The sequence below is a fragment of the Tachypleus tridentatus genome, chromosome 2 (genome assembly GCF_004210375.1).
Source record: "Tachypleus tridentatus isolate NWPU-2018 chromosome 2, ASM421037v1, whole genome shotgun sequence".
Classification (NCBI taxonomy): Eukaryota; Metazoa; Arthropoda; class Merostomata; order Xiphosura; family Limulidae; genus Tachypleus; species Tachypleus tridentatus.
Genome location: NC_134826.1, coordinates 82,443,046 through 82,470,239, shown reverse-complemented (window position 1 = coordinate 82,470,239; position 27,194 = coordinate 82,443,046). Strand labels below are relative to the sequence as shown.

Genomic DNA, 27,194 nt, shown 5'->3' with positions numbered 1-27,194 from the left:
TGTCTTAATAACCTTAAAAATATGTAATTACATGTTTGTTCCACCTCCTACTCCTCCCCCCCCCCCAAAAAAAAAAAAAAAGTGATGTAACACAGTATACTTCTGGTGGGGATTATTCAAGGTAATTAAGTAGAATTAATGGAGGAAGGAAACTTGGTGGGTTCAAGGGCCATCCTCAGAGTTTGTTGTCCAAGCCTCAAAAATCTTCTCTTCCATACTAGTAATGTCCGAAAATGAAATACATTATCTACTTCTTGGTCAACAAGTTCAAAATCTCAATATATATATTTAGAATTATAGAACTTGTACAACCGAAAAGTCTTGGAGAGTGCTTATAAGCTAATTAGAAGTACAATGTTAACCCTAAGATATCACTTAACCCTAGAATTATTGATGGAATCCATATGGATCTCATCAGAGTTTTAAACACATTTTTCTAAACTATTTAGCCACCAAGTTGCTTGTGGTTTTGTGACAATGTTAGTGACACCAGCTACATGTGAATCTTATTTTTGAAAAAAATTATACAGAATTACGTCAATACAATAATCAGTACCAACAATTACAGTTGGGCTTCCTTGGGTATTTAGAAAAAAAATGAGTGCTTTTATTTCTGAACAGTTGTTTACACTAAGTAGCAGGATAACCAAAAGTTTCAAATTACTCTACGATACAGACCTCACCTTAATAAAAAGTATAGAAAATAAGTCAGTAATATAGGGATTAAATAGCAGTATAGTTTTCAACTGTTTTTTATATTTATCTTCTGAATATATTAATTCATTGAGTGGATAAGTAAGTTTTGGATAGGTTCTTGAAAAAGTGTCAATTAGCTACTAAAAATGAAATTTATTATTCAACCTAGTTGCACTTTTGCTCAGTGCACTGTACTAAAACAGGAAATTGAAGAATGTGTGATTATCACAGAATGAAGAACATTTTTTGCACTGAACTTATAAATGTGAAGCCAGATAAATCTGATTATAGCATCTACTGGTTTAATTATAATTTGTACTTTATACATGATATAATTAAACTGTTATTCACACGTAAGAAATGATAGTTATATGTAAAAAATCTTTAATTCCTTAGTCTTATTTTAATTAAAGTATTTGTGGTGAAAATATTAGTAAACATGGAGGGTGAAAACACGTATAATTTACTGATTGATTTTAGTGAATTAAAGATAATACACTGTTATATGTAAATTACTTGTAAAGAAATGTACAAGTTAATGTGAAAATTGTCATTTTCATTATAATAGTTCATTGTATGAAAATCTTTATTGTAAGTTATAATGTGTATTCCTCTTAGAGACGTTGCACAAATATATATTTGTGGCTAAGATCCAAGTGTTATATCAAGATCATCTGTGTATGTACATTTCCTTGTACTTTTTAGCTTCAAATCTGGGACACAGCAGGTCAAGAAAGGTTTCGTTCCATCACGCAGAGCTATTACCGCAGCGCTCATGCCTTGATTTTAGTTTACGAAATCTCATCACATTTAACTTTTGATTGTCTACACAGGTGGTTAAAAGAAATAGAGCAGTTTGCAAATCCTAAAGTACTGAGAATTTTAGTTGGTAAGTACATCTGTTAATTTTCATTTATCTTGTGTTTTTATTATGGGTGCAGATAAAACATAATTCAGTAGTAACACCAACTTATTATATAATTTCTTTCTCACTTAATCCACACTGTACACTGTAATCTATAACTCTTCTCCCCAAAGTTTTCATCTCTAACTTGCCCCATCCTACCAGAAGGTTTTCAAAATGTTTGGTTGCTCACTAGTCTTGTATCAGTTGTCTTTTTCTCTCTCTGTCACTAATCCTCAAATTTTAGTTTCAGCCATTATAGCTGTTTTAATCAAGCTCTCTTGCCTGGTTGGTCTCAGTTTGATGACCTAAGAATTTACTGTACATTAAAGAATAGCAAGGTGATGGTTACATCAGTAGTATTTTTCTGTACTAAACCTTCTTAGTGATTTAGTTTTTTGTAGTATTCAGTTATTTAATTCCAAACAATTTGTGGGAATTGGTCTTATTTCTTCAGGTTTTTTGATGGTTCATCTTTTATCTTATGAACAATGAAGTAATTTTTCACAAAAAGTCTAGTCATACCAAGTTTATGTTAAAAATAAATCAGGCTACAAATTAATATCAACAGAAGTGAAAACTATTCACAAGTAAGGTGCCACTAGAACAACTTTGTCTAAACTAAAATACAAGTAAGAATTTGCTTGTTATAGGCTTGGTAAGATATAAGTATATACAATGTTGATTCCCCAGACTAAATGTGTTCAATGTTGATTCCCATCTGATGTATTGGATTAAAATATACAGAGAAGAATGTGAATATATATTTAGTGCTCATTTTTAAATATTTCAGTTCCTCATTTTTGTTAAATGAAATGTCATTTCAAATGTTAAAGCAGATTCACACTACATAGTTTTTCTCTTCAAACTAGAAAGAACTCTTCCTGTTCTGTGCCTTTAAGTGGAAACAAAAACAGTTTTAAAACATGAAATTTAAGTATTTCATGTTACTAATATCTGTTAAAAGAACCAAGAGTATCTGTAAGCATCAAGTGTTCTTCACTGCTAGCTTCTACCACAAAACCTAACCATGAGTAGACATGTTCCATCCTCTTCTCATTTCATTCTCAAATTACAAGCCTTCTGATTTACTGCTGAAAACCATATTTGATACCTGTGTTGAGCACAGCACAGATAGCCCATTGTATAGCTTTGTGCTTAACAATAACAAAAAAACAAACATTAATGTGCACACAGTATTTCTGTAATCTAAAGTTACACCCGTATGTATGTATGTATATATATTTTCTACATTCTTCATCCAAATGAGATTTTTAAAATCACTAGTCCCTACTGGATCTGATGTCACAATTTATGGGGTTTGAGAGTGTTAAGTCACTTGGGGCTACTAAGTGTGATACTTGTTTATTGTGGTATAATTTGGATGATGGAAAAAAGAAAGTGTTCCACTTTTCTGACTGGTAATCTTAGCTCATCTACATCAGTCTCTTTTTATACAAGAATTGACAAGTTCCAGAAGTTCAAAAATATATCTTTCTACATAGATTGTCACATGTTGAGACAGACCATAATTTTCTATTTTTGGTTTTCTCTTCTTTCTTTTTTTTTTGACATTGTGCAGGATTTTAATCGTCAAAGTTAGAATTTCTTTACAAAGCCCATATTTTTGACCATTCTAAATGCCGTGTCATTATTTTGGCAGAATTAAATATATCTTTGTAAAACTTGATAACTTTGCAAATGTAATTATTTCAGATGAGAGTACTCTTTACTTTTGTTATTTTTTTACAGTAACTTAAGTGAGTTTCAGGATGATACATTAACCTGGATAAGAGTATTATAGTACTTTTTACACTGCTGTCTAGAAGTTAGAACATAGAAGGATGAGAACTTCTCTTTAGTAACCCGTTTTGTGCCTTCTTGGCCTATTGACCATTCGTGAAATCAACACAAACGTGTTGATAAATAACTAGAAATATTAATTTTGCATGAATTTCTGAATATTATGACTTAAAATGTATTACATTTTCTACCCTTCTCTGCCTCTACTTCCAAACACTGTTGCTGACTGGGGACACTGTTGTACTTTACATAAACTTTCAGATTTATTTTTCATCCAGACCTATTCTTATCCCTCAACTAGGATGAAATAAGCAAGTTAATTTTCTAGTAAATAAAGTGAAGTGTGTTAGTCACTAAACAGATGGAACACATTAAAATAAAGTGAAATGTGTTAGTCACTAAACAGATGGAACACGTTAAAATAAAGTGAAGTGTGTTAGTCACTAAACAGATGAAACACGTTAAAATAAAGTGAAGTGTGTTAGTCACTAAACAGATGAAACACGTTAAAATAAAGTGAAGTGTGTTAGTCACTAAACAGATGAAACACGTTAAAATAAAGTGAAGTGTGTTAGTCACTAAACAGATGGAACACGTTAAAATAAAGTGAAGTGTGTTAGTCACTAAACAGATGGAACACGTTAAAATAAAGTGAAGTGTGTTAGTCACTAAACAGATGGAACACGTTAAAATAAAGTGAAGTGTGTTAGTCACTAAACAGATGAAACACGTTAAAATAAAGTGAAGTGTGTTAGTCACTAAACAGATGAAACACGTTAAAATAAAGTCAAATGTGTTAGTCACTAAACAGATGAAACACGTTAAAATAGTCAAATGTGTTAGTCACTAAACAGATGGAACACGTTAAAATAAAGTGAAGTGTGTTAGTCACTAAACAGATGGAACACGTTAAAATAAAGTGAAGTGTGTTAGTCACTAAACAGATGGAACATGTTAAAATAAAGTGAAGTGTGTTAGTCACTAAACAGATGGAACATGTTAAAATAAAGTGAAGTGTGTTAGTCACTAAACAGATGGAACACGTTAAAATAAAGTGAAGTGTGTTAGTCACTAAACAGATGGAACACGTTAAAATAAAGTGAAGTGTGTTAGTCACTAAACAGATGAAACACGTTAAAATAAAGTGAAGTGTGTTAGTCACTAAACAGATGAAACACGTTAAAATAAAGTGAAGTGTGTTAGTCACTAAACAGATGAAACACGTTAAAATAAAGTGAAGTGTGTTAGTCACTAAACAGATGAAACACGTTAAAATAAAGTCAAATGTGTTAGTCACTAAACAGATGAAACACGTTAAAATAAAGTCAAATGTGTTAGTCACTAAACAGATGGAACACGTTAAAATAAAGTCAAATGTGTTAGTCACTAAACAGATGGAACACGTTAAAATAAAGTGAAGTGTGTTGGTCACTAAACAGATGGAACACGTTAAAATAAAGTGAAGTGTGTTGGTCACTAAACAGATGGAACATGTTAAAATAAAGTGAAGTGTGTTAGTCACTAAACAGATGGAACACGTTAAAATAAAGTGAAGTGTGTTAGTCACTAAACAGATGGAACACGTTAAAATAAAGTGAAGTGTGTTAGTCACTAAACAGATGGAACACGTTAAAATAAAGTGAAGTGTGTTAGTCACTAAACAGATGGAACACGTTAAAATAAAGTCAAAATGTTAGTCACTAAACAGATGGAAACACGTTAAAATAAAGTGAAGTGTGTTAGTCACTAAACAGATGGAACACGTTAAAATAAAGTGAAGTGTGTTAGTCACTAAACAGATGGAACACGTTAAAATAAAGTGAAGTGTGTTAGTCACTAAACAGATGGAACACGTTAAAATAAAGCCAAATGTGTTAGCCACTAAACAGGTGGAACACGTTAAAATAAAGCCAAATGTGTTAGTCACTAAACAGATGGAACACGTTAAAATAAAGTGAAGTGTGTTAGTCACTAAACAGATGGAACACGTTAAAATAAAGTGAAGTGTGTTAGTCACTAAACAGATGAAACACGTTAAAATAAAGTGAAGTGTGTTAGTCACTAAACAGATGAAACACGTTAAAATAAAGTGAAGTGTGTTAGTCACTAAACAGATGAAACACGTTAAAATAAAGTGAAGTGTGTTAGTCACTAAACAGATGAAACACGTTAAAATAAAGTCAAATGTGTTAGTCACTAAACAGATGGAACACGTTAAAATAAAGTCAAATGTGTTGGTCACTAAACAGATGGAACACATTAAAATAAAGTCAAATGTGTTGGTCACTAAACAGATGGAACACGTTAAAATAAAGTCAAATGTGTTGGTCACTAAACAGATGGAACACGTTAAAATAAAGCGAAGTGTGTTGGTCACTAAACAGATGGAACACGTTAAAATAAAGCGAAGTGTGTTGGTCACTAAACAGATGGAACACGTTAAAATAAAGCGAAGTGTGTTAGTCACTAAACAGATGGAACACGTTAAAATAAAGTCAAGTGTGTTAGTCACTAAACAGATGGAACACGTTAAAATAAAGTCAAATGTGTTAGTCACTAAACAGATGGAACACGTTAAAATAAAGTCAAATGTGTTGGTCACTAAACAGATGGAACACGTTAAAATAAAGTGAAGTGTGTTGGTCACTAAACAGATGGAACACGTTAAAATAAAGTGAAGTGTGTTGGTCACTAAACAGATGGAACACGTTAAAATAAAGCGAAGTGTGTTGGTCACTAAACAGATGGAACACGTTAAAATAAAGCGAAGTGTGTTGGTCACTAAACAGATGGAACACGTTAAAATAAAGCGAAGTGTGTTAGTCACTAAACAGATGGAACACGTTAAAATAAAGCGAAGTGTGTTAGTCACTAAACAGATGGAACACGTTAAAATAAAGCGAAGTGTGTTAGTCACTAAACAGGTGGAACACGTTAAAATAAAGCCAAATGTGTTAGCCACTAAACAGGTGGAACACGTTAAAATAAAGCCAAATGTGTTAGTCACTAAACAGATGGAACACGTTAAAATAAAGTCAAATGTGTTAGCCACTTAACAGATGGAACACATTAAAATTATCATGCATTTAAAATAAATGCTCAAAACTGAAGTCACAACTTTGACCAAGATGTCTAATGAAATGAAAGCATAAAACAATAGTACAATAGCTGTGAAACTAAAGTGTATATTATTCTATTTTTTTCTTAACTTCAGGAAATAAAACTGATAGGAAGGATAGAGAAGTCCCAAACCAAATTGGAGAAGAATTTGCAAAAGCTCATAATATGTATTTTATTGAAACATCAGCCAAAGATTCGGACAATGTAGAAAAACTCTTTCTAGAAATTGCAGCTCAACTAACTCGAGAGGCAAAGGCTACCAGGGCTCAGTTCAATAATTCTGAACTGATTCAATCATTTGGAAAGGAAAGGGAAAAGACAGAACATCACTGTTGTAAGTTTTCATGAGAATGTGTGATTACAGCTGTTGTGAATGTTGATAAAGATTTATATATATTTATATAAACTGTCTAGTAGTCAACTGTAAATAAAGATGGCCAAGTATTTATCTGAATAGAAGGTTAAATGTTCCTAGTATTAGCATAACCAGTAAAATTTCAGGAAGAAACTAATTGGAAGTGATTGTATTTTCATCATTCATCAGAAATATTCAAAGAATGCAAGACCTTTCTGTAAGTGAGGATTTGTAGGTTTACAGAAACCATATAGATGAGGTTTTAGAATTGTTAGATGCTCTGCAGTGAAGAAGGTTGTGTAATGTAGAATACAGTACTACGTAAAGCTATATTTGACAGACATTTTGATACAAAGTGTAGCATTATGTAGATTTTACCAGTTTTGGTTTAAATGTAGCAGAAGCAGTTATTTAATTGATGGTGAAATTGTGCAGCTAAGTGACAGTTAATGAAACTAGAAATGGTTGTTAGTGGAAACCAAAAGAAACTTTTTCTAAAAGATATTGAGGTGATTAATAATTATTTTGTACTTGACAAAATTAGAAAAATAATTCCATCATATACATTCTTAATATGAACAGTTTACATATGAATTGTATCTAGGTAGATCTGGATAAGTGCTATATTGAATTTTCTTGATACTGTAAAGGTTTTTATCACTAAGAATGTTTTCTCAACCAGATCATGCTGATAATGTAATCCAGTATTTCAGGTATTTATTTTTTCACATTCTTTGTTCAGTATTATAGTGAATTGAGTACAACTTAGTTATTATTTTACCTTCCTTTATATTTTTATAATTGATTTTTTCTTAATTGTTTAAAGCTAAGTCTTGTAGCATTATGATTTTTACTGTTGTGTCTCTTAACACCAACAAATTAATGTGGAATTTGATATTAGGTAGCGTGTAGAAGAACAACAAAAAAGAGGCTATTGTCTATTACATAGTTTCAGATGAAAGTTAATTCTTCATTGAATACAATGTGTGTTGCTCACTGGGTGAGATTCCAACATTTCTTCAAGTTTTGTTTCATCACTTCATTCTATAAATTTATTCTGCTAAGAGATTGTTTCAAATATGGTTTAAAAATGCTTATACATGTACTTACTATGCACACTCTGTTCAACGTCTTCTAGTGTGTTGAACGTATATTTTTACAGTGACTAAAACTTGTTACAAACATGAAAGATATCTAAATTTCTCATCTTTCATTAAACACAAGTGAACTGTTTTTTGGTTCTCAATTTTTGACTACTTATTTAAAGGACTTTGCAAAGCATTAGTCTATGTCAAATTAGGTATAATCAGAAGTAATTCTGTACTCCAGTAACCTATATTTTTCTTTTACATACTTGTATGTAGAAAAATATTTTTTAGACTTGGAATTGAGACAACAGTTTTAGTGGATCAATATTTTCTGGTGCCACGTACCTGTCATTTAGCTTTAAAACAAAAAATCATCAGTTGAAAATCATGCTTTGACAACTAATCATACTCATCTAATTAAGAAATATTCAAAAGTTAGGTTTTTGTATACAGTTGAGAAGGTTGATGAAATCCTTATAAAATAATTCTCGTTAAGTCAGGTGACTGACTCGACTCTGTCCATGAGAGTGAATTTATTCAAAGGTATCAGGATAACAAACAGCTTATCACAACTGTATGTTTCACTGTACTTCACAAAAGGAAAAATGTATATACATTTCAAAATTGACCCTTTGTGTTACTGTTCATAATGGGATTTGACCAAGGTTATTAAGAAAAGTATATTAATTTTTGGAAGATAAACATTAGCTAGCCACCTGTTGCAGATAAAGGCTAGTTCTGTAGAATGAGGTGAAGGTGGTGTTTTCTTTTGTAGTGCTGTATGTATTGATTCTATACCAAGTATTGCATGTGGAAAGTATTTGTTTCTCCAGGTCACTTACACTGTTATATTTTTACTTTATAATACACATTTTTTGTTTTTTTTTCAACTATAATTATTCAGTGCTTCAGGATTTCCAAACTAAAGCTACATGTGAAACTTACAAACTGTATTTTTTTGTTAAGATTCACAAGGTATGTTAATGACCAGCTAATCAACTATGTATGTATGTGTGTGTGTGAAAGGCATTGCCAGAAAACTTAGCATCACTGTTATACTTTTCCTATGTGAACGTGCACTGTAATACAGTCCAGCAATTACTGCATTTTTATTTTAGAAAAATTAAATTTTAAATTGTTGCTGTTACTGATTATAACTATGTAATACATTATATTTAAAGTACACGTTACCATAATGAGGACCAAGTGTCTGCCATAAAAACACAGAGCAAGAATTGAATTTACCGTAAACACATACATAGTTGACATACATGCTGCTACTTGTAAACACGCACACAGTGAATATATCTGTTGTAAACATTTCTTAAATAGTAAATCTTATGACATACGTTTATTTCAAGACGTGTAAAACTTGACGACTGTACTGCAGTTTTTCTTTTTAAGTTTATTGATATGTTTATAAGACAGAGCTAAACCCAAAGAATAAGAAAGTTACAGTAACACTTAGAGAGACCATGTTTAATGTTTGCTGTCTTCAACCTCTGTTCCATAAAACATTTGTAAGATACATCAAATTTAGCAACTTGTTGATATATATTTGCTTTCAGTGGGGTCCACATACTGTATTGTATTAGCTAATTTTATGTTTTGCCTGTCAGAACACAAACTGCAAAGAACTGACCAAAAAAGCTGAATGAAATATATGTAAGAAAGATATCAAAATATAGCAGTGATTAATGGAAATAATTATAGTATTTGGTGGTACTTTTGCTTGCATTATTAGGGACCTCCAACCATCAAAAAATGGACCAACAACTTGTTGCATAAACAGTTAAGCAAAGTTGTTTAACTTTTTCTTCATTTCTTGATGTAGATGATTAAACATCTACTAGTTGAAGTAATTAGGTGGATATGCATTGTATATTGACTTGGTCTGTAATGTACGTGTTTGTTGCTTGTGATCATATCGCAAAGAAATAGCTTTAAGACTTCTGTTCTGTATAGTACTGAGATGAAACATTTTAAGTTGTAAAGATAAATATTTGTTGTTGTTTTTAATTGAGCTTGTGTAAAGTTAAAACCATTCTGTTCGACTAGGAAACTTCTTAGCTGATGTACAACAATCAATAATTTAGAAAATGTACATTTCCTTTACATGATTGGAGCCAGTAATGCTTGACTAAGTTTCCTTTCTGTGTACTGGAGAAATTAAATAACCTTATAATGAAAATTAAGTATGTATAATCCAGATTCATGTTTATACAATACATCAATACTAGTGTATTTGGCATATGACCGTCTATGAATACCTCCTCGTGTTTATTTGATTAATATCTTAATATGGCTACTTAACTTTCTATATATGGTAATGGTAGAGGTGTATTGTAAATTTATACAGCAGCACATCGAGGTTGAACGTCAAGGCTGCATTTACTTGTTAATTTGATTTACTGTACAACATTCCACTGGAAAAATCAATTATAAGATTATTTATAGCTATACAGAATGTTATTTTAGTTTATATGAAATAAAAGATGCTTTTTGGTGTATTGGTGAACTTATCAAAAAGTAGAACCACATTTCATACATCTGATTAATTCTTGTGAGCATGTCCAACTCTGACAAAAAATAGTTAGAATCCAACTTCACATATAAATGGTGCACTGAATTTCTGAGCATCTCTTTAAAAGTGTTTTGATATTCAGAAGACAAAAGTTAAATTCTAAAATTAATACACGTCAAAAATTAGTATTTGGATACAAGCAACTACAACAATTATTAAAGTTCATAGTTTGATTCCAATGAATCAATTTTTAAGTATTGTGTTAACAAATTTATAGTAAGGTGGCAATGTGAATGGCTATTCTTTTAACAATTAGTGGGATTGAACATAACTATATAACATCCCCACAGCTGAAAGGGCATGTTTTGTACACTGGGAATTTGAACCCTACTTGTAGTAAAAACATGCAGAATAAAATATCTAGTCATACAATCATAGTCTCATTGTTAACTTAGCATCCAGCCAAGCAATATTTACTTTGATTTTTTTTTACTAAATTTACTTTATTTAATCAATTTCAAACATTACAATTTGAAGAAATGGTTGTACATTGTTTACAGTATGTCAGTAAAACTCTAAAGTATGTGAATAAATTGTAAAAAATAAATTCTAGTTGTAACATCCATCATGAATTGGAAGCTCATTCTATTTTAAATATTTGACTTTTGGTTCTCTATCAAATTAGCTAGTAAAACAGACGTACATACTTGTGTATGTGTGCATGTAATAAAAAAAAACTAATAAACACAAGCCTAATTGAATAAACAGATCATTAGTTACAGCCTGTATACACTTGATATTTTGCTACAACTAACTGTTGTGTAATAAGGAGGCACTTATTTGCAGAATATTTATTCAAACTACCAAATCTTAGTTATTGTTGGATCAAAGTTCCATAAATATCTTAAACTACAAAAATGTATAATGTGAAAAACTTGGAATAAATAGAAAAAATATTACTGAGTTCTATTACAGTATCGCAGATCTTGAGTGACACTAAAACATGTGATCACATCCCTGGTTAAAGCCAGCCAGAATACTTGACTAAGTGAATCAAATAACAAAGTTTACATAAAAAGTTACTTGTATTCTTAAACGTTCTTTATCAATAATTTCCACACAAATTCCTGAACTTCTCGCAGTGATTGTGAAAGTTGAGTAAAACATTTTAAAGGATAAAAATATTTGTTGTTAATTTACAGAAAATATATTAAAATCAAAGTTGTTATTCTGGCTGTCCAGTGACTGTTGGAATGCCTTTGATTAACATTGAGATCTTCCATGATTACATTAGGAATGAGATTGAAAGGAAAATAATGCACAAAAATTAACACACTTTTAGATTATTTACCATAATATATGTTCAAAAAACTACAAGAATAAGGAAACCAAATTAGAATAGTAATTGCTATATGTTCCTTAATTGTGTTGTACAGCTCAAGATGTTAACCAAGCTTCAAGAAAGTTCTAATTTAAACGTTAAAATCTTACATCATAAAAAGCAATTCACAAACATCATGGGACTTCTACAGCGGTAGCAATTTGTTTGGAAATCCCCTAAACCAATCAATTCAAAATGAGACAAATTACAAAACTCCAAATGTTGATACTATCTCTGAACCAGTTAAGAAAAGTTTGTTAATAAAATTATACCAGATGATCAACTGATTTGGTTATGTACTTGAAATTAATTTATCTCACGTTTTCAATTACAATCATGTACATGATGTTAAGTAAAGCATATTTAAGTTTACAAAATCCAAATTAATCATTTTTGTGCCAATTTTCATTGAGGTCAAAGGATCGGGAGTGAATGAAATCCACAGCAGTGAACTAATGAATACTTGATAAAGACCTTAAGATCCAAGAGTCTTTTTGAATTAATTTTGTTTAACAAGGATCAATAACTGCAATGAATATTTCAACACAAAATTGTTCTAAACAAAATACTGGATAAAATGTTGGTTTCAACTGCATTAGGGTTATTTTCAATGATCTGGTCACAGGAGTGAAATTGCCATCAATAAGCCTTGTAGGCCATCTTATCTTTCTAATAGCTTTTTTTACATGTTAAACACATTCTGACAAATACAATATGCTCTTTCAAGTATGTTAAGTAATGTGTCCACCATATCCTTTCAGAACATCTACTATTATAATACATATTTCATTCTAATCACACTTTGAACGTTAGTGCAAAATAATGAAACCTACCCAAAAAGGTTAACAACAGCTATTCATATGGACTTAAAAATGAATCATATAGTACATGTGTATTAGACAATTACATATGTTACTCTGCTTTTCTAATCTCTCAAGGAATACAACCTGCTTTTCTGTACAACACATACACTACCAGATTTAAACCAGTCAATATAAAATAACACTTTGTTAATTTTCTCATTAGTGATACAGAGCTTCATTTCATGTCAATGAACACCTCTTGGTTATTGGCAGAGTAAAAAATACAAGAACTTTTAAACAGGTTACCTTAAAAAAGGTCACATTAAAAAGTAATATGAACAACAAGTCTACAATTTTCCATAATATTTGTGTTTAAGTACAAGATAAAGTCTCTCTATATTTATATTATCTAGTTTTAGTGAAAGCATTCATTGTACATGTGTTTGGACATTACATTAAGGGTGAATTAAATTGGGTTACAGCTTGTTCATCATGATTCCACTGCCAGACTTTTGAAATACTTTATAAGTGTCCACATACTGGCAAAACATCACAGAAATGCATCAGGGTACATAAAAATGAACATTTTAGGATTTTTTTTTTTACTGACCCGCATTCAAAATTTGATTAAGTTGCCTTGTACAAGTATAATTCATTTATTAACCTTCTTTTAATGTAACAGGTTATACTGAAACCAATCCTCATTCTTGATAAGCCTAACCTAAAACTAACTTGCCACAAAATCTAAACAAATGTTTCACTACAATTTGAGGATTTTAAGCCTCTTAGCAGGCACACCATACTTCCTCTTCATATGGAGAATGAGTTGGTGCTGAATATTTATGTGCACAGTGAGACTTCTTAACAGGAATAGTAAAATTTGATGTACCATTACCACCCACGACCTGCTTATATGGTGATGGTGGCATCAGTAGCCTTGAATTTTTTAATTTCTGAGCCAAGGTCATAAAAATTGCCTCTACATGGTCTGCCCCACTGTCATCTTTTGCAGAGGTTTCAAAGACTGGCATGCTGTGGAAATCAGCAAATTTCTGGGCCATATTTAGGTTGACTACTACCTGCTCTTTGCAATCACATTTATTTCCAACAATAATACGGGGAATACTGTCATTCAACTGATTCTCCTCACATTCCTTTATCCAGTGTGGTAAGCTCTCAAATGTGGCAATTTTAGTAACATCGTACACAAACACAACAGCATGAACATTCCGATAGTAATGCTGAACCATGCTTTTTCTGAATCTCTCCTGGCCTGCAGTATCCCACAGCTGCAACTGCAAAAAACATGAAATACATAAATTACATTTTCTCAATGGGTTCTTACATTAATTATTTAACGTGACAAAATATTTGCAATGAGAAAGAGACAAAAAAGAAAAAGAGCCTTCATGGTTTTTGTTTCAAATGCAGTGTTTAAATTTTTCTGAAACTTGTTCATGACATATTGGTCACCATAAGTCAGGGATCTCAAAAACTGGTAATTCACAACATGTAAACAGAATAAGCTGAGAACACACACACACACTGGATTTAAAAGTACACTAATCCACCTACCCTAAATCAAAACAACCCTATAAGCTTTCTCATCAAAAGTTATAATGGATTACTTAACATATGCACTTTTAAATCTCAATGACCATGAAAATATTTACCCTTGCCCTGTGAGGGTATTGTAAATGGATCCAGGTGTATTTATTTGTGTTTCTACGAGAGTATCTCAAAAACAGAGAGACTGATATGAATTACAAGACATTATTAAGTACAGAAAGATCAACTGATTTACTCAAACACGTAATATTTTTATAAGTATCTATTGGGGAGATCTCCTCCTATAATACATGTACAAAATACCTAAATTGTGTACACAAAAAACACAAAACAAAACATCATAAAAGGTGCAGGGTACTTAACTGCAACACACATAAGTACTGTAAGATATCAACATAGCAGGTACAAACACTACACACAAAACTATGGAAATAAATATATGGGTTATGGATACTCAGTTCTGTTGAAATAAAGTAATAAAAGGCATAAAACAAACTTAAACATAATTTAAAAAAACATGCTAAAACCTTCAAATATAAAAAAACAACTTAGTTTATGTTTCTGGGTAAATCAGATCTCTATGGAACAACTGTATCAGACATCTACACCAAATTAGTAGAGTAGGCATTAACAAATGATTGTTTTTATGACATTAATTTAGTAAATCATAATTCTGATTAAAGTGTTATACTTTTTACACACCAATCAGTATATCTAATGCTTACAGTTAATTAATTATATTAATTGAAATAACCATCCAGCTCAATTTACTACTGCTATGATGATACATGTATTACAACTTTAATGAATTGGCACTACCAGGTGGTAAGATCTAATACAACCCGTGTGAACATCTACTTCCAGATAGTATCATCTGACACAGCCTGTGTGAAGTCTACTACCAGATGGTAGCATTTGACACAACCAGTGTGAACACCTACTACCAGATGGTTGTACTTGATGAAACTTGTATGAAAGTTTACAATAAAATGGTAGCATCTGGAACAATTTGCATGAACAGCTGCTACAAGATACCACTAATATTAATAAAAATGGTTGCTGATGTATAAAGCTCACATCAAAAGCACATTCAACATGAACCTTTGAGGTAATTATCAATAAATAAATCTTAAAACCAGCCCCTTAACATTCCTATACTTACCAAGTTTTTACTTATTTAAATTTACTGTCTATACAACATCTGAATGCAATCCATTTCAAAATTAAACCACCCTAATAGAAAAATAAAACTGTCTTAGTTGAAGATGACAGTTTTAATTTGACAAAATTTATAATTTTATTCTCTAATCCTATTATTTTCATTGTTTAATATGAAAATATATGATTAATTATCACTATCAAGTTCCTCTACAGTCTTAAAAACCTCAATCAGATCTCTTCGAACTTCTTTCAAGAGAAAACAATTTGAGAGATTTCAACCTCTCCTCATATGACAAGCCCTCCAATCCAGGCACCATTATAGTAACCGTTCTCTGAACCCTTTCCAAGATTTGATATCTTTCCTTAGGTAAGGAACCAAAGAACTGAACACAGTATTCTAATTGCGGCCTCACCAGTGACCTGTGCATTGAAATTATAATCTCTCTAGACTTTAATTCAATATTTCGATAAATACAACCCATAATCTTATTTGCCTTACCACCAGCAACAGCACACTGCTTGGATGGCTTTAGAAACTGAAGAAGTGTTACACTAAGATTCCTTTCTTTCTTAACATTGTTAAGGTTATTCTCATTCAAATTATAATAACCCACATGCAATATCTCGCATTTATTATAATTAAAACCCATCCACCATTTATTTGCCAAACTTAATACGTGATCTACACCCTTTTGTAATTCAGCAGCATCCTCTTCACAGCCAGCAACACCCAAGACCTTAATTTCAGCAATTTATTTAGCATTTCTTCATCTATATCACTGATAATAAATCAAAAAGAGCAAAGATCTTAAGACTGAACTGCATTTGTAACAACCCTCTAATTTCTTCCATCCAGCCATTTTTCTATCAAATTTGCTGATTTATCCCCTACTTCTGTTGAGAAAAATATTTTTACAAGCCTTTCACATGGCAACTTGTCAAATGCTTTCTCAAAATCCAGACAAACCAAATCTAGACCATCTACATAATCAGTAGCCTCTTTAAAGAATGTCAAAAGATTTGTAATGTAGGATTTTCCATTAATGAAACTATATTGATTATCCAATAAAATTCTAAAATGTATTAAATGATTTTACAAAGCATCTCTTTGTGGACTTTTCAAAACATTATCCACAACTGATGTAATACTAATGAATCTGTAATTACTGGGACAATTTTTATTATCTCCCTTTTAAATAGGAGTGACATAAGGAAACTTCCAATTTTCTTCTACCTGCCCACTGTTCAAGGACTGCAAAAAAAATTATTAAGTGACTCGCATTTCTAATCTTTAACCACCTTCAAATCTCTTGGGGAAACATTATCTGGCTCAAGAGTTTTATTGTTTTCTTAACCAGCTCAGATCTAATGCAGTCATCTTGTTTGATCTCATTTCTATTTATCAACTGTTCAAGATGTGGAATAATGCTTAAACCTTCATGAGCAAAATTTAATAACCCAGCCATCTCATAATCATCACATACTGGCCTTTCTTTATCATCTCTTAAGGGTTTTACCCAATCTTAACATTTTGTGTACCCTTAATGCATTTAAATAAATCCTTGCTGTTAATTTTGACATTTTCAGCCAACCTTTTCTCATACATCATTTTTGATGTTTAATTTTCTGTTTCACCAAGTTTCTTTATATTTTACAATCTTCTATGTCTCTTGTCATACCAGTCAATTTAAATTTTCTTATATTTATGTTGCTTTTCTTCAATTTTATCTCGAACTATTTGTGAGCCAACCTGAATTATTACTTGCTGATACACTTTTCTTTCTATAAGAAATATGTTTTCCTTGACTATTTAAAAATTTGTCATTAAAAGTTTTTGACATTTGATCAGTTTCTCCAAATAACCCAGCTTCCCAATTCACAACAGATAATTATTGTCACATCCCTTCCAAATATGTAACCAATCTATAATTATTCCCAATTTACACATACAGTAAAACATCGAAGCTAATGAATCAATGATCACTTGCACCCAGATGTTCCCCAGTTTCTACCCTCTTGATCATTTCCAAATTTGAAATTGACAATAACTCTAAAATAGCATTGTTTTCAGTAGTAACCTTGACTAATTGGTGAAAAAAGCCATTCTGAACAGTTTTGAAAATCATTTTTCCTCATCATTTGACTGTAGTATTTCCCAATCTGTATGCCTGAAATTACAGTCTTCCATAATTGTGACTTTATAAACAGGTAATATCTTACTTTCATTATAAAATTTTTTGCTAATTTCTCATGGTCATGCTGATTATCAGTGACTGGTCATTTTGAAAGGTGCAACAATTGTTGCAGTCAGTTGTTTACCACCTTACAAACAGTTTGCTTGATGACTCATTTGAAGTTGTGTTTCTTGAAAACAAGCTGGTTGATAATTTGATTAAAGAGGTGTTCTGTTGATTGCAAACTCTGTAGGTTTTAAAGCTGGACTAATTAGATATAACATCTTGGCAATAAATATGCAGATCAGTCCAATAGAACTCTCATTTCATTGATTGTTGTATGCAGAAGCATTTCTGAAACTGAATGCCCTGGACAATATAGGAATCAGTAAGCTGTTGTAAGGAGGTCACAATATAATAATAAACTTTGTACAGAAATTTCCTTGAGTAATTGGTTAAAAAAAACATTCTGAAGAGTTTTGAAAAACCTTTTTCCCTCATGGTTTGACTCTAACATTTCCCAGTCCATATGTCCAAAATTAAAATCATCCATAATTAAGACTTCATTAACAGCTGAAATCTTAATCTCACAGTAAAGTTTCTCACCAAGTTCATCAATATCATTTGATGTTCTGTAACTAATTCCCACTAAAAATCTTTTTTTTCTCTCTTATATTTGCTAACAGAAGCCCAAATAGAATCAATCTCCTTGCTGTTATCCTTGATATCCTTAATTTCTTCAGAATATAACTCACACTTTGCATATAAAGATCCACTTTCCTCCCTTAATACTCTATCCTAATTAGATATCCTGTAACTCTGTATTTCAAAGAATGTTCTGTCATTAAAATCATCTACATTTAACTATGTTTGAGTTATTCCTATTAAATCAAAATCCTCCATTCCTATCAGTGCCCTAAAATCATCTATTTCTTCTAGCGTTACAACAGTGACAATTCAGCCTACCCTTATAACTACTGCTGTACTCATTTCCTCTGCTAAACTTTTCTATGCCTTTTAAATCTTTTTGTATTTAGTTTTTCCAGCCCTCACCATTGTCCAGTGTTATTTTAAAACTCTCCTTACATCTGAGTTAATAGCCTTAACAAACAAGCCAGCATTTACTCTATTTAAATGTAAACCATCGATTCCAAAAAGCTCCCATCTACCAATAAATTCACAAAAGTCAACCAGCCAATCTGCTCATCCTTACTCATTAAACCTAAACCTAGAATTTAGCCCTAGTGTCTTACTTATAACTTCACCTCAACACTTAATCCTGGGTAGTATATCTGACAGTATTGAGTTATGGCCCGTTTGTTTAAATCCATTTACTGACCCTTTGCACATATTAATTAGACCCTCTGACCTTACATCATTAGCCTCTGGAAGCACCATAAAAACTTAATCACTGCTGTTCCTCTTCATATCCTTTGTTTAAAAGTTAATGAATGAGCCAAAAGGGCAAAATTATCTTTTGTTACCCACCATTTCTTCCTTATTTTTATGATAAAGAAGGTTTTATGTACTTAAGTTACCTTAATTTCCTCTCCTTCAACTTCAACAATTCTTTCTCTGAAGTCAACTCCAATGGTTGCTTCCGTTTTGGCCGGAAACATGCCGCTACAGAATCGATATGTTAAGCATGTTTTTCCAATACCTGAATCTCCGATAACAATAATTTTAAAAATTTGCTTCTCCTTTTTCCTGCTGACCATCATTTGAGAGGTTGGTTTTTGTCTTGCAGCCTTACTCATGTTGGTGGACATAAGTTGAGCTTTATATTCCAAAATAAGAAAATACTGTTCAATATCAAATTAATTATTAAGTGATCTTCTATATTTAATAACATATAGTTACTATATTTCATCTTACATAAAAAAACACTGCATATGAATTTCATGGTATGCTTTCTTTAATGTACTTCTTTTTCAACACTAAAAGTTTCCTACAAAACTGAGATTAAAACACATATTGATAAAAACATGAAAGAAAACAGAATAAATTTATTTCATTTTCAAGACTTACACTTACTGATTAATGGAACATTACGATTTAATCAAATTAACATGTGATGTATGAGCAGAATATTAATTTAGCTGGTAAAATTACTTTTTCTTTCTTGTACCACCAGTTCCATTCTTTTGTTAATTTCACTTTGATTTTATTTAATCCAGTTTTTACTTTTAACTACTTTGATAGTCTGCATGAGACCTGTTTGTGTGACAGAATTAAATAAACAGAAACGCAAACTTTGAATCTTACTATAACCTTTTGTAGTTTCAATGTAACTATATTCTTTGAAATATATTTACTGTTGAGCCAACCTGAATGAACCTTTTCTACTCATTCATCAACATTTACAAAGGAATGAATAAAGAAGTTAATCAGTATATTTCTGAGGGAGGTGTAGTTAGTTTGTTTTGACTGTGGATGGAACACTTTATGGCACTCAAATAAGGAGAGAGGAGATTAGTCAGAGTAGTGTAGTTCAAGGTTCTGGATAATGTAGAATCTTAAGTATTTCACATACATTTCTATTTATGCTTGTGAAAGAGATGCATACATTTTAGTATTATAATTTTAATGCTGTTCCTGACTTAATAGGAATTAGTGATATGAAACATAGTTATGTGTCAAGGCAAATGTTATACATGTACATTTTGTATATGTGTATCAGGTCATCCCATAATAATTTGTCCAACAATTTAATACAAAGGCACATCATCATTTCTGTCTTTGTAGAAGGCTTTAATGACTAAAATATGTAGTAGGACATATATAAAAATATTCAGACAAATAAAAGAAACTAACCCAATTCCACTTTTTCAGATCATTAATCAAATAAACCCTTTAGAAGATGGATACGTCTAATGAGCACATTAGGCAAATAATGCTTTATGAATTTAAAAAGGCAATAGTGCAGCAGAAACTACACGAAACATTCAAGGTATTTATGCTGCAGAATCTCTCAATGAAAGGAAATGTCAAAGGTGGTTTCAGATGTTCAGATCAGGTGACTACAGCTTAAATGATGTGCCATGTTCATGTCATCTTGTTAAGTTTAATGATGACTTGCTGCTGGCTGCACTTTATGAAGATTGTGCTATAACAGTTGCAGAACTAGCACAGAAGCTTAATTCAACCAATTCAACAGTTCACTGTTATCTGCAACAGCTTGGAAAAGTGTCAAAACTTGGGAAAATGGGTCCTCCATCATTTGACAGAAGCCAACCTAAGAGCAAAAGTGGACTTTTGCACTCTTCTGAACATAACTCGTATTTTTTGGACAGGTTAGTGACTGGATATGAAAAATAGGTATTTTATAAAAATGTTAAGTGCTGCAAACAATGGCTCAGTGCAGGTAGCCTGGCTAAAGCTCAGTCCAAAATGGACCTCCACCCCAGGAAAGTCTTGTTAAGCATTTGGTAGGATATTGTTAGTGTGACCCACTTTGAGTTGCTGCCAATCAATATAACAATTACATCAGACTTCTACTGTCGATAGTTAAAGAGCCTGAATGTTTCACTGAAAGAAAAGGGTCCTACTTTGATCAGTCATAAAGATCTTGTGTTACATCAGGATAATGCACGGCCCCATACAGCAAGGATCATATCTGTAAAGATTAAAGAGCCAGACTGGGAAAAACTTCCACATCCTCCTCATTCTCCAGACTTTGCCCCATCTAATTATCATCTATTCTAAAGTTTACAGAACAATCTTGATGGAAAAGAGTTTGGAACAATGAAGATGTCAAACCTACCCTCTCTACATTCTTTTCCTCCAAACCCCAAGAATTGTATAGAAGTGGCATTCAGAAGCTTGTGAATCATTGATAGGAAGTATTTAATAATAGTGAAACATACATTATTGAGTAACTAGCATTAAAAGCATTTGAAATCCTTTCTCTTTTCCTGAACCTAAAATTGGACATTACTTAAGGGATGGCCTAATATATTACAAATTGGGTTTATCCTGTAAATGAAAGTTTTTCAAACTCTTTTTGTTAATTTTGTTGGTCACCCTTTGAAAATATTTAAGGCTGTAAGGACCCCCACCACAGGATGATAACAAATTTCTGTACAAAGTTTATTATTATATTGTGACCTCCTCACAACAGCTTGCTGATTCCTATATTGTTCAGGGCATTCAGTTTCAGAAATGCTTCTGCATACAACAATCAATGAAATGAGAGTTCTACTGGACTGATCTGCATATTTATTGCCAAGATGTTATATATAATTAGTCTAGCTTTAAAACCTACAGAGTTTGCAATCAACAGAACACCTCTTTAATCAAATTATCAACCAGCTTGTTTTCAAGAAACACAACTTCAAATGAGTCATCAAGCAAACTGTTTGTAAGGTGGTAAACAACTGACTGAGTTATTTGTTGCACCTTTCAAAATGACCAGTCACTGATAATCAGCATGACCATGAGAAATTAGCAAAAAATTTTATAATGAAAGTAAGATATTACCTGTTTATAAAGTCACAATTATGGAAGACTGTAATTTCAGGCATACAGATTGGGAAATACTACAGTCAACTGATGAGGAAAAATGATTTTCAAAACTGTTCAGAATGGCTTTTTTCACCAATTAGTCAAGGTAACTACTGTAAACAATGCTATTTTAGAGTTATTGTCAATTTCAAATTTGGAAATGATCAAGAGGGTAGAAACTGGGGAACATCTGGGTGCAAGTGATCATTGATTCATTAGCTTCGATGTTTTACTGTATGTGTAAATTGGGAATAATTATAGATTGGTTACATATTTGGAAGGGATGTGACAATAATTATCTGTTGTGAATTGGGAAGCTGGGTTATTTGGAAAAACTGATCAGATGTCAAAAACTTTTAATGACAAATTTTTAAATAGTCAAGGAAAACATTTCTTATAGAAAGAAAAGTGTATCAGCAAGTAATAATTCAGGTTGGCTCACAAATAGTTCGAGATAAAATTGAAGAAAAGCAACATAAATATAAGAAAATTTAAATTGACTGTTATGACAAGAGACATAGAAGATTGTAAAATATAAAGAAACTTGGTGAAACAGAAAATTAAACATCAAAAATGATGTATGAGAAAAGGTTGGCTGAAAATGTCAAAATTAACAGCAAGGATTTATTTAAACGCATTAAGGGTACACAAAATGTTAGGATTGGGTAAACCCTTAAGAGATGATAAAGAAAGGCCAGTATGTGATGATTATGAGATGGCTGGGTTATTAAATTTTGCTCATGAAGGTTTAAGCATTATTCCACATCTTGAACAGTTGATAAATAGAAATGAGATCAAACAGGATGACTGCATTAGATCTGAGCTGATTAAGAAAACATTGGGAAGTTTAGAAAACAATAAAACTCTTGAGCCAGATAATGTTTCCCCAAGAGATTTGAAGGTGGTTAAAGATTAGAAATGCGAGTCACTTAATAATTTTTTTTGCAGTCCTTGAACAGTGGGCAGGTAGAAGAAAATTGGAAGTTTCCTTATGTCACTCCTATTTAAAAGGGAGATAATAAAAATTGTCCCAGTAATTACAGAATCATTAGTATTACATCAGTTGTGGATAATGTTTTGTAAAGTCCACAAAGAGATGCTTTGTAAAATCATTTAATACATTTTAGAATTTTATTGGATAATCAATATAGTTTCATTAATGGAAAATCCTACATTACAAATCTTTTGACATTCTTTAAAGAGGCTACTGATTATGTAGATGGTCTAGATTTGGTTCGTCTGGATTTTGAGAAAGCATTTGACAAGTTGCCATGTGAAAGGCTTGTAAAAATATTTTTCTCAACAGAAGTAGGGGATAAATCAGCAAATTTGATAGAAAAATGGCTGGATGGAAGAAATTAGAGGGTTGTTACAAATGCAGTTCAGTCTTAAGATCTTTGCTCTTTTTGATTTATTATCAGTGATATAGATGAAGAAATGCTAAATAAATTGCTGAAATTAAGGTCTTGGGTGTTGCTGGCTGTGAAGAGGATGCTGCTGAATTACAAAAGGGTGTAGATCACTTATTAAGTTTGGCAAATAAATGGTGGATGGGTTTTAATTATAATAAATGCGAGATATTGCATGTGGGTTAGCATAATTTAAATAGGAATAACCTTAACAGTGTTATGAAAGAAAAGGTTCTTGGTGAAACAGCTGATCAGTCACTAAAGCCTTCCGAGCAGTGTGCTGTTGTAAGTGGTAGGGCAAATAGGATTTTACATTGTATCTACAAAAGTATCGAATACGAGTCTAAAGACAATAGAATTTCCTTTTACAGGTCACTGGTTAGGCCACAGTCAGAATTTTGTGTTCAATAATGGAGTCCTTACCTAGAAAAAGCATCTAACTGTTTGAAAGGATTCAGAGAAGAGTTATTTTAATGGTGCCTGGAATAGAGGGGTTGTCATATGAGGTGAGGTTGAAATCTTTCAAACTGTTTTCCTTTGAAAAAAGAAGAGTTAGGATGAATTCGTTTGAGGTGTTTAATGTAAAGGGAATTGATAGTGTTGATGTACCCTTTTTTTTCATATTTAATACTGCAAACAGTAGTACTAGGGGATACATCTTTACCTTTTTGATAGGGTAGGAGTCATTTTCAACTAAACAAGTTTTATTTTTCTAATAGGGTGGTCAGTCTTTAGAATTGTTTGTCTTCAGATGTTATAGAGACATTAAACTTAAGTTTGTTTTCTTTTAGATAAAACTTTATAAGTATACGAATGATAATGATTGGCTTTATGTATTCCTAAAATTATCTTAGTTTAGAATGTGGAACAGCCGAGATGGGCCAAGACGTCCCATGTTCTCCCAAAATGTTAACTAACACAGAACACTTCATTACTCGTGTTTCTTAAACTCCAAACTGAAGTAATATCGAAATTAATTGAAACTTATAGAACTCACATTACTAACAGAAAACAAGTAATGATACTACTATTAATATTAACAATAACACTAACAGTAACATTTCTAACTAATGTAAGTTTGAAAATAAATTAAACATATAATTTCAAACTTTACAGAAGTACTAACTTTAGTTCTAAAGTTCGCATATATTACAGTTTCTAAATTGTAATTTTTAGACCAGAAATGGGGTTGGTAACATCTTGCAATCCCATATACATTGATTTTCAACTTACAATGCAATAAACAGAAAAACTCTGGCCTATATCAAACTTTGTTATACGATTTTATCAATCCTGCATTTATTCATGGTTAATACTGTCAACTATTTCTGACACACGTAAACAGATCAACGTCAACCACGTTAGAAGTTTTTAACGCCCTCTGTCGTTTTAATGTTGTTAACTATATTAACTATCGTGGGCAATTACAATGAAAAGGGTGTATATTATTTATTTTTTTAATATGATATTGCACTGTTCTTTATACCTACGTATGCATAAACCACTTTCTATTTTTTTTTAAATATATGCTATCAATTAAAGGATATTTGTGAATTTCCTTATTATTTCTCTATCGAAATCGGACACACCAAAAATACTGGAAATGTAAAAATATATATAACTTTGAATTCTTTAGAAAATAAAATGAAAACAGACGGTAAATAAGTTACAACTGAACACGACAGTGTAAATGAGCGAAATGTTTAATTATATAATTCAGTTGTAACTCACTAGTCCGTTTCTGTTCTTGTTTGAAGTCCACAGCTGGCTCGGACACCAGGTGGTAAGAGATAAAACGTACACACAGGACAAACACAAAAACAAGTATCGTGAAATATCACACTAGTAAGACAGACCACGCCGTATTGCGGTACACAACAATCTTTAGATTTCCTACGTCAGCATATTTTCCAATAAACATATTCAAAGAAAATAAATCCTGATTCTTACTAACTGTATAATATTTTGTATCTCTCACAACAAATATGACGCAGAAGACGTGGCACAAAAACAGGGCCAAGCAAATATAATTTAACGAAACAATCATTTTATGCGTAACCTCTGTATAGCCAGGTGGGTTAAGGCGTTCAACTCGTCATCTGAGGGTCACGGGTTCGAATCCCCGTCGCACCAAATATGCTCGTCCTTTCAGCCATGGAGGCGTTATAATGTGACGGTCAATTCGACTAATTATTGGTGAAAGAGTAGCCCAAGGGTTGGAGGTGAATGGTGATGACTTGCTACCTTCCTTCTAATCTTACAGCCCCCCGCTAGTACAGCGGTATGTCTCCGGATTTACAACACTAAAATCAGGGGTTCGATTCCCCTCGGTGGGCTGAGCAGATAGCCTTTGTGGCTTTGCTAAAAGAAAAACACACACTCTAATCTTACACTCCTAAATTAGGAACAGTTAGCGCAGATAGCCCTCGTGTAGCTTTACGAGAACTTAAAAAAAAAACCAAACAAACAAGCTCTGTGAAAACGTAGAATGTTAATTGAATATTGCTACAGATATATATCACAAGTATAACACCATTTGATTATATTTTAAAACGCAACCCAGAAATGCGCAAAAACAAAAAATGCCGTTAAAAACATATATAGTCACGAACGTTGTATAATTATATACTAGCATTCGTACAATGTTGAATATAACCCATGTCTTCTGTATCTCAGGTGAGAATGTGATCTTTGAGTCTTTGAACTCATAATGGACTGAACCAAACTACGTATTCACTAACTGAATGCTGCTATTGGATGGTAGTGATAAAATTAAATAAATACCATACAACAAAACCACAGGTAAACCAACGTAATTCAGAATACTATTACTAATAGCAGAGAAATAATGTATAAGGTATGAAAGTAATATATATATGGAAATAAATAAATAAGTAAAAATAATTATGTTCCCCAACTGTACATAATGAAAAACAATCTATTATCTTCCCTCTGATGCAAAGTGCAAAGGTTTGTTTGATTTGTTTTGAGTATCGCACGAAGCTACATGAGGGCTATTTGCGCAAACCGTCTCTAATTTTGCAGTGAAAGGCTAAAGGAAAGGCAGCTTGTCATCACCACCTACCGTCCACTTTTTGGTCTACTCTTTTATCAACGAATAGCGGGAATGAATATCACATATAATACCCTCACGGGTGAAAAAGTGGGCATTTTCAGTGGTTGTTGTTTAGAATTAAGCACAAAGCTACACAATGGGCTATCTTTGCTCTGCACACCACGGGTATCGAAACCCGGATTTTAGCGTTGTAAGTCCGCAGACATACCGCTGAGCTACTGGGGGGGGGCATTTTAGGTGGAAAAGGAATTCTAACCTCAGATCCTCAAATTACAAGTCAAGCTCCCTAACCACCTGGTCATGCCGGGTCAGCTGCAAAGGAAGGCGCCAAAGAAAGGGCGCCATGTAACTTATCACAGAAAGAAAATCTCTTAAAATACTACAAGTTTAAGAAAGGTTTAGCAAGTATAGGCAGACTAAAATAATCTTCATTATTTTAAAAGCTTTTTCTGTCACACTTAGTTATATTAGAAAATAAAACAAGTATAAAAATAAATTTGAAAGAAAGATAAATAGAGAAAGCGCTCACGCCTGTTCTTAAGGATATCAAGCTGAGAAAATTAATTGAACGCTGGAGCGAGAGACGAAGTCACATGGTAATGTCCACATGGTTTTCAAATGTGACGAT

The 27,194-nt window shown here is 32.1% G+C and overlaps 2 protein-coding genes across 12 annotated transcripts in view; one reads left to right on the top strand and one right to left on the bottom strand.

The window, feature by feature from the left end:
• Window positions 1-15,136, top strand: part of LOC143244369 (ras-related protein Rab-30-like) — a 24,947-nt gene extending 9,811 nt beyond the window's left edge. For 9 of the 10 annotated variants that reach the window (XM_076488919.1, XM_076488916.1, XM_076488918.1 and 6 more), the window contains 3 exons: window positions 1,402-1,585; window positions 6,618-6,857; window positions 7,561-10,476. In XM_076488919.1, the coding sequence (XP_076345034.1) occupies window positions 1,402-1,585; window positions 6,618-6,857; window positions 7,561-7,628 (492 nt within the window). In that variant the 3' untranslated portion in view covers window positions 7,629-10,476. Of the gene's footprint in view, window positions 1-1,401; window positions 1,586-6,617; window positions 6,858-7,560; window positions 10,477-15,107 lie in introns of those variants that run through there. The other variant, XM_076488911.1, reaches the window with a different exon arrangement.
• On the bottom strand, window positions 10,973-27,194 carry LOC143244370 (putative Ras-related protein Rab-33). 2 transcript variants are annotated; one of them, XM_076488921.1, is made up of 3 exons: window positions 27,096-27,194; window positions 19,117-19,355; window positions 10,973-13,969 (listed from the first exon to the last, which is right to left on the bottom strand). In XM_076488921.1, the coding sequence occupies exons 2-3, from the start codon at window positions 19,345-19,347 to the stop codon at window positions 13,460-13,462; spliced, it is 741 nt and encodes a 246-aa protein (XP_076345036.1). In that variant the 5' UTR covers window positions 19,348-19,355; window positions 27,096-27,194; the 3' UTR covers window positions 10,973-13,459. The 2 variants fall into 2 exon arrangements, with proteins under 2 accessions (XP_076345036.1, XP_076345035.1); XM_076488920.1 differs by lacking the exon at window positions 27,096-27,194 and adding an exon at window positions 24,724-24,867.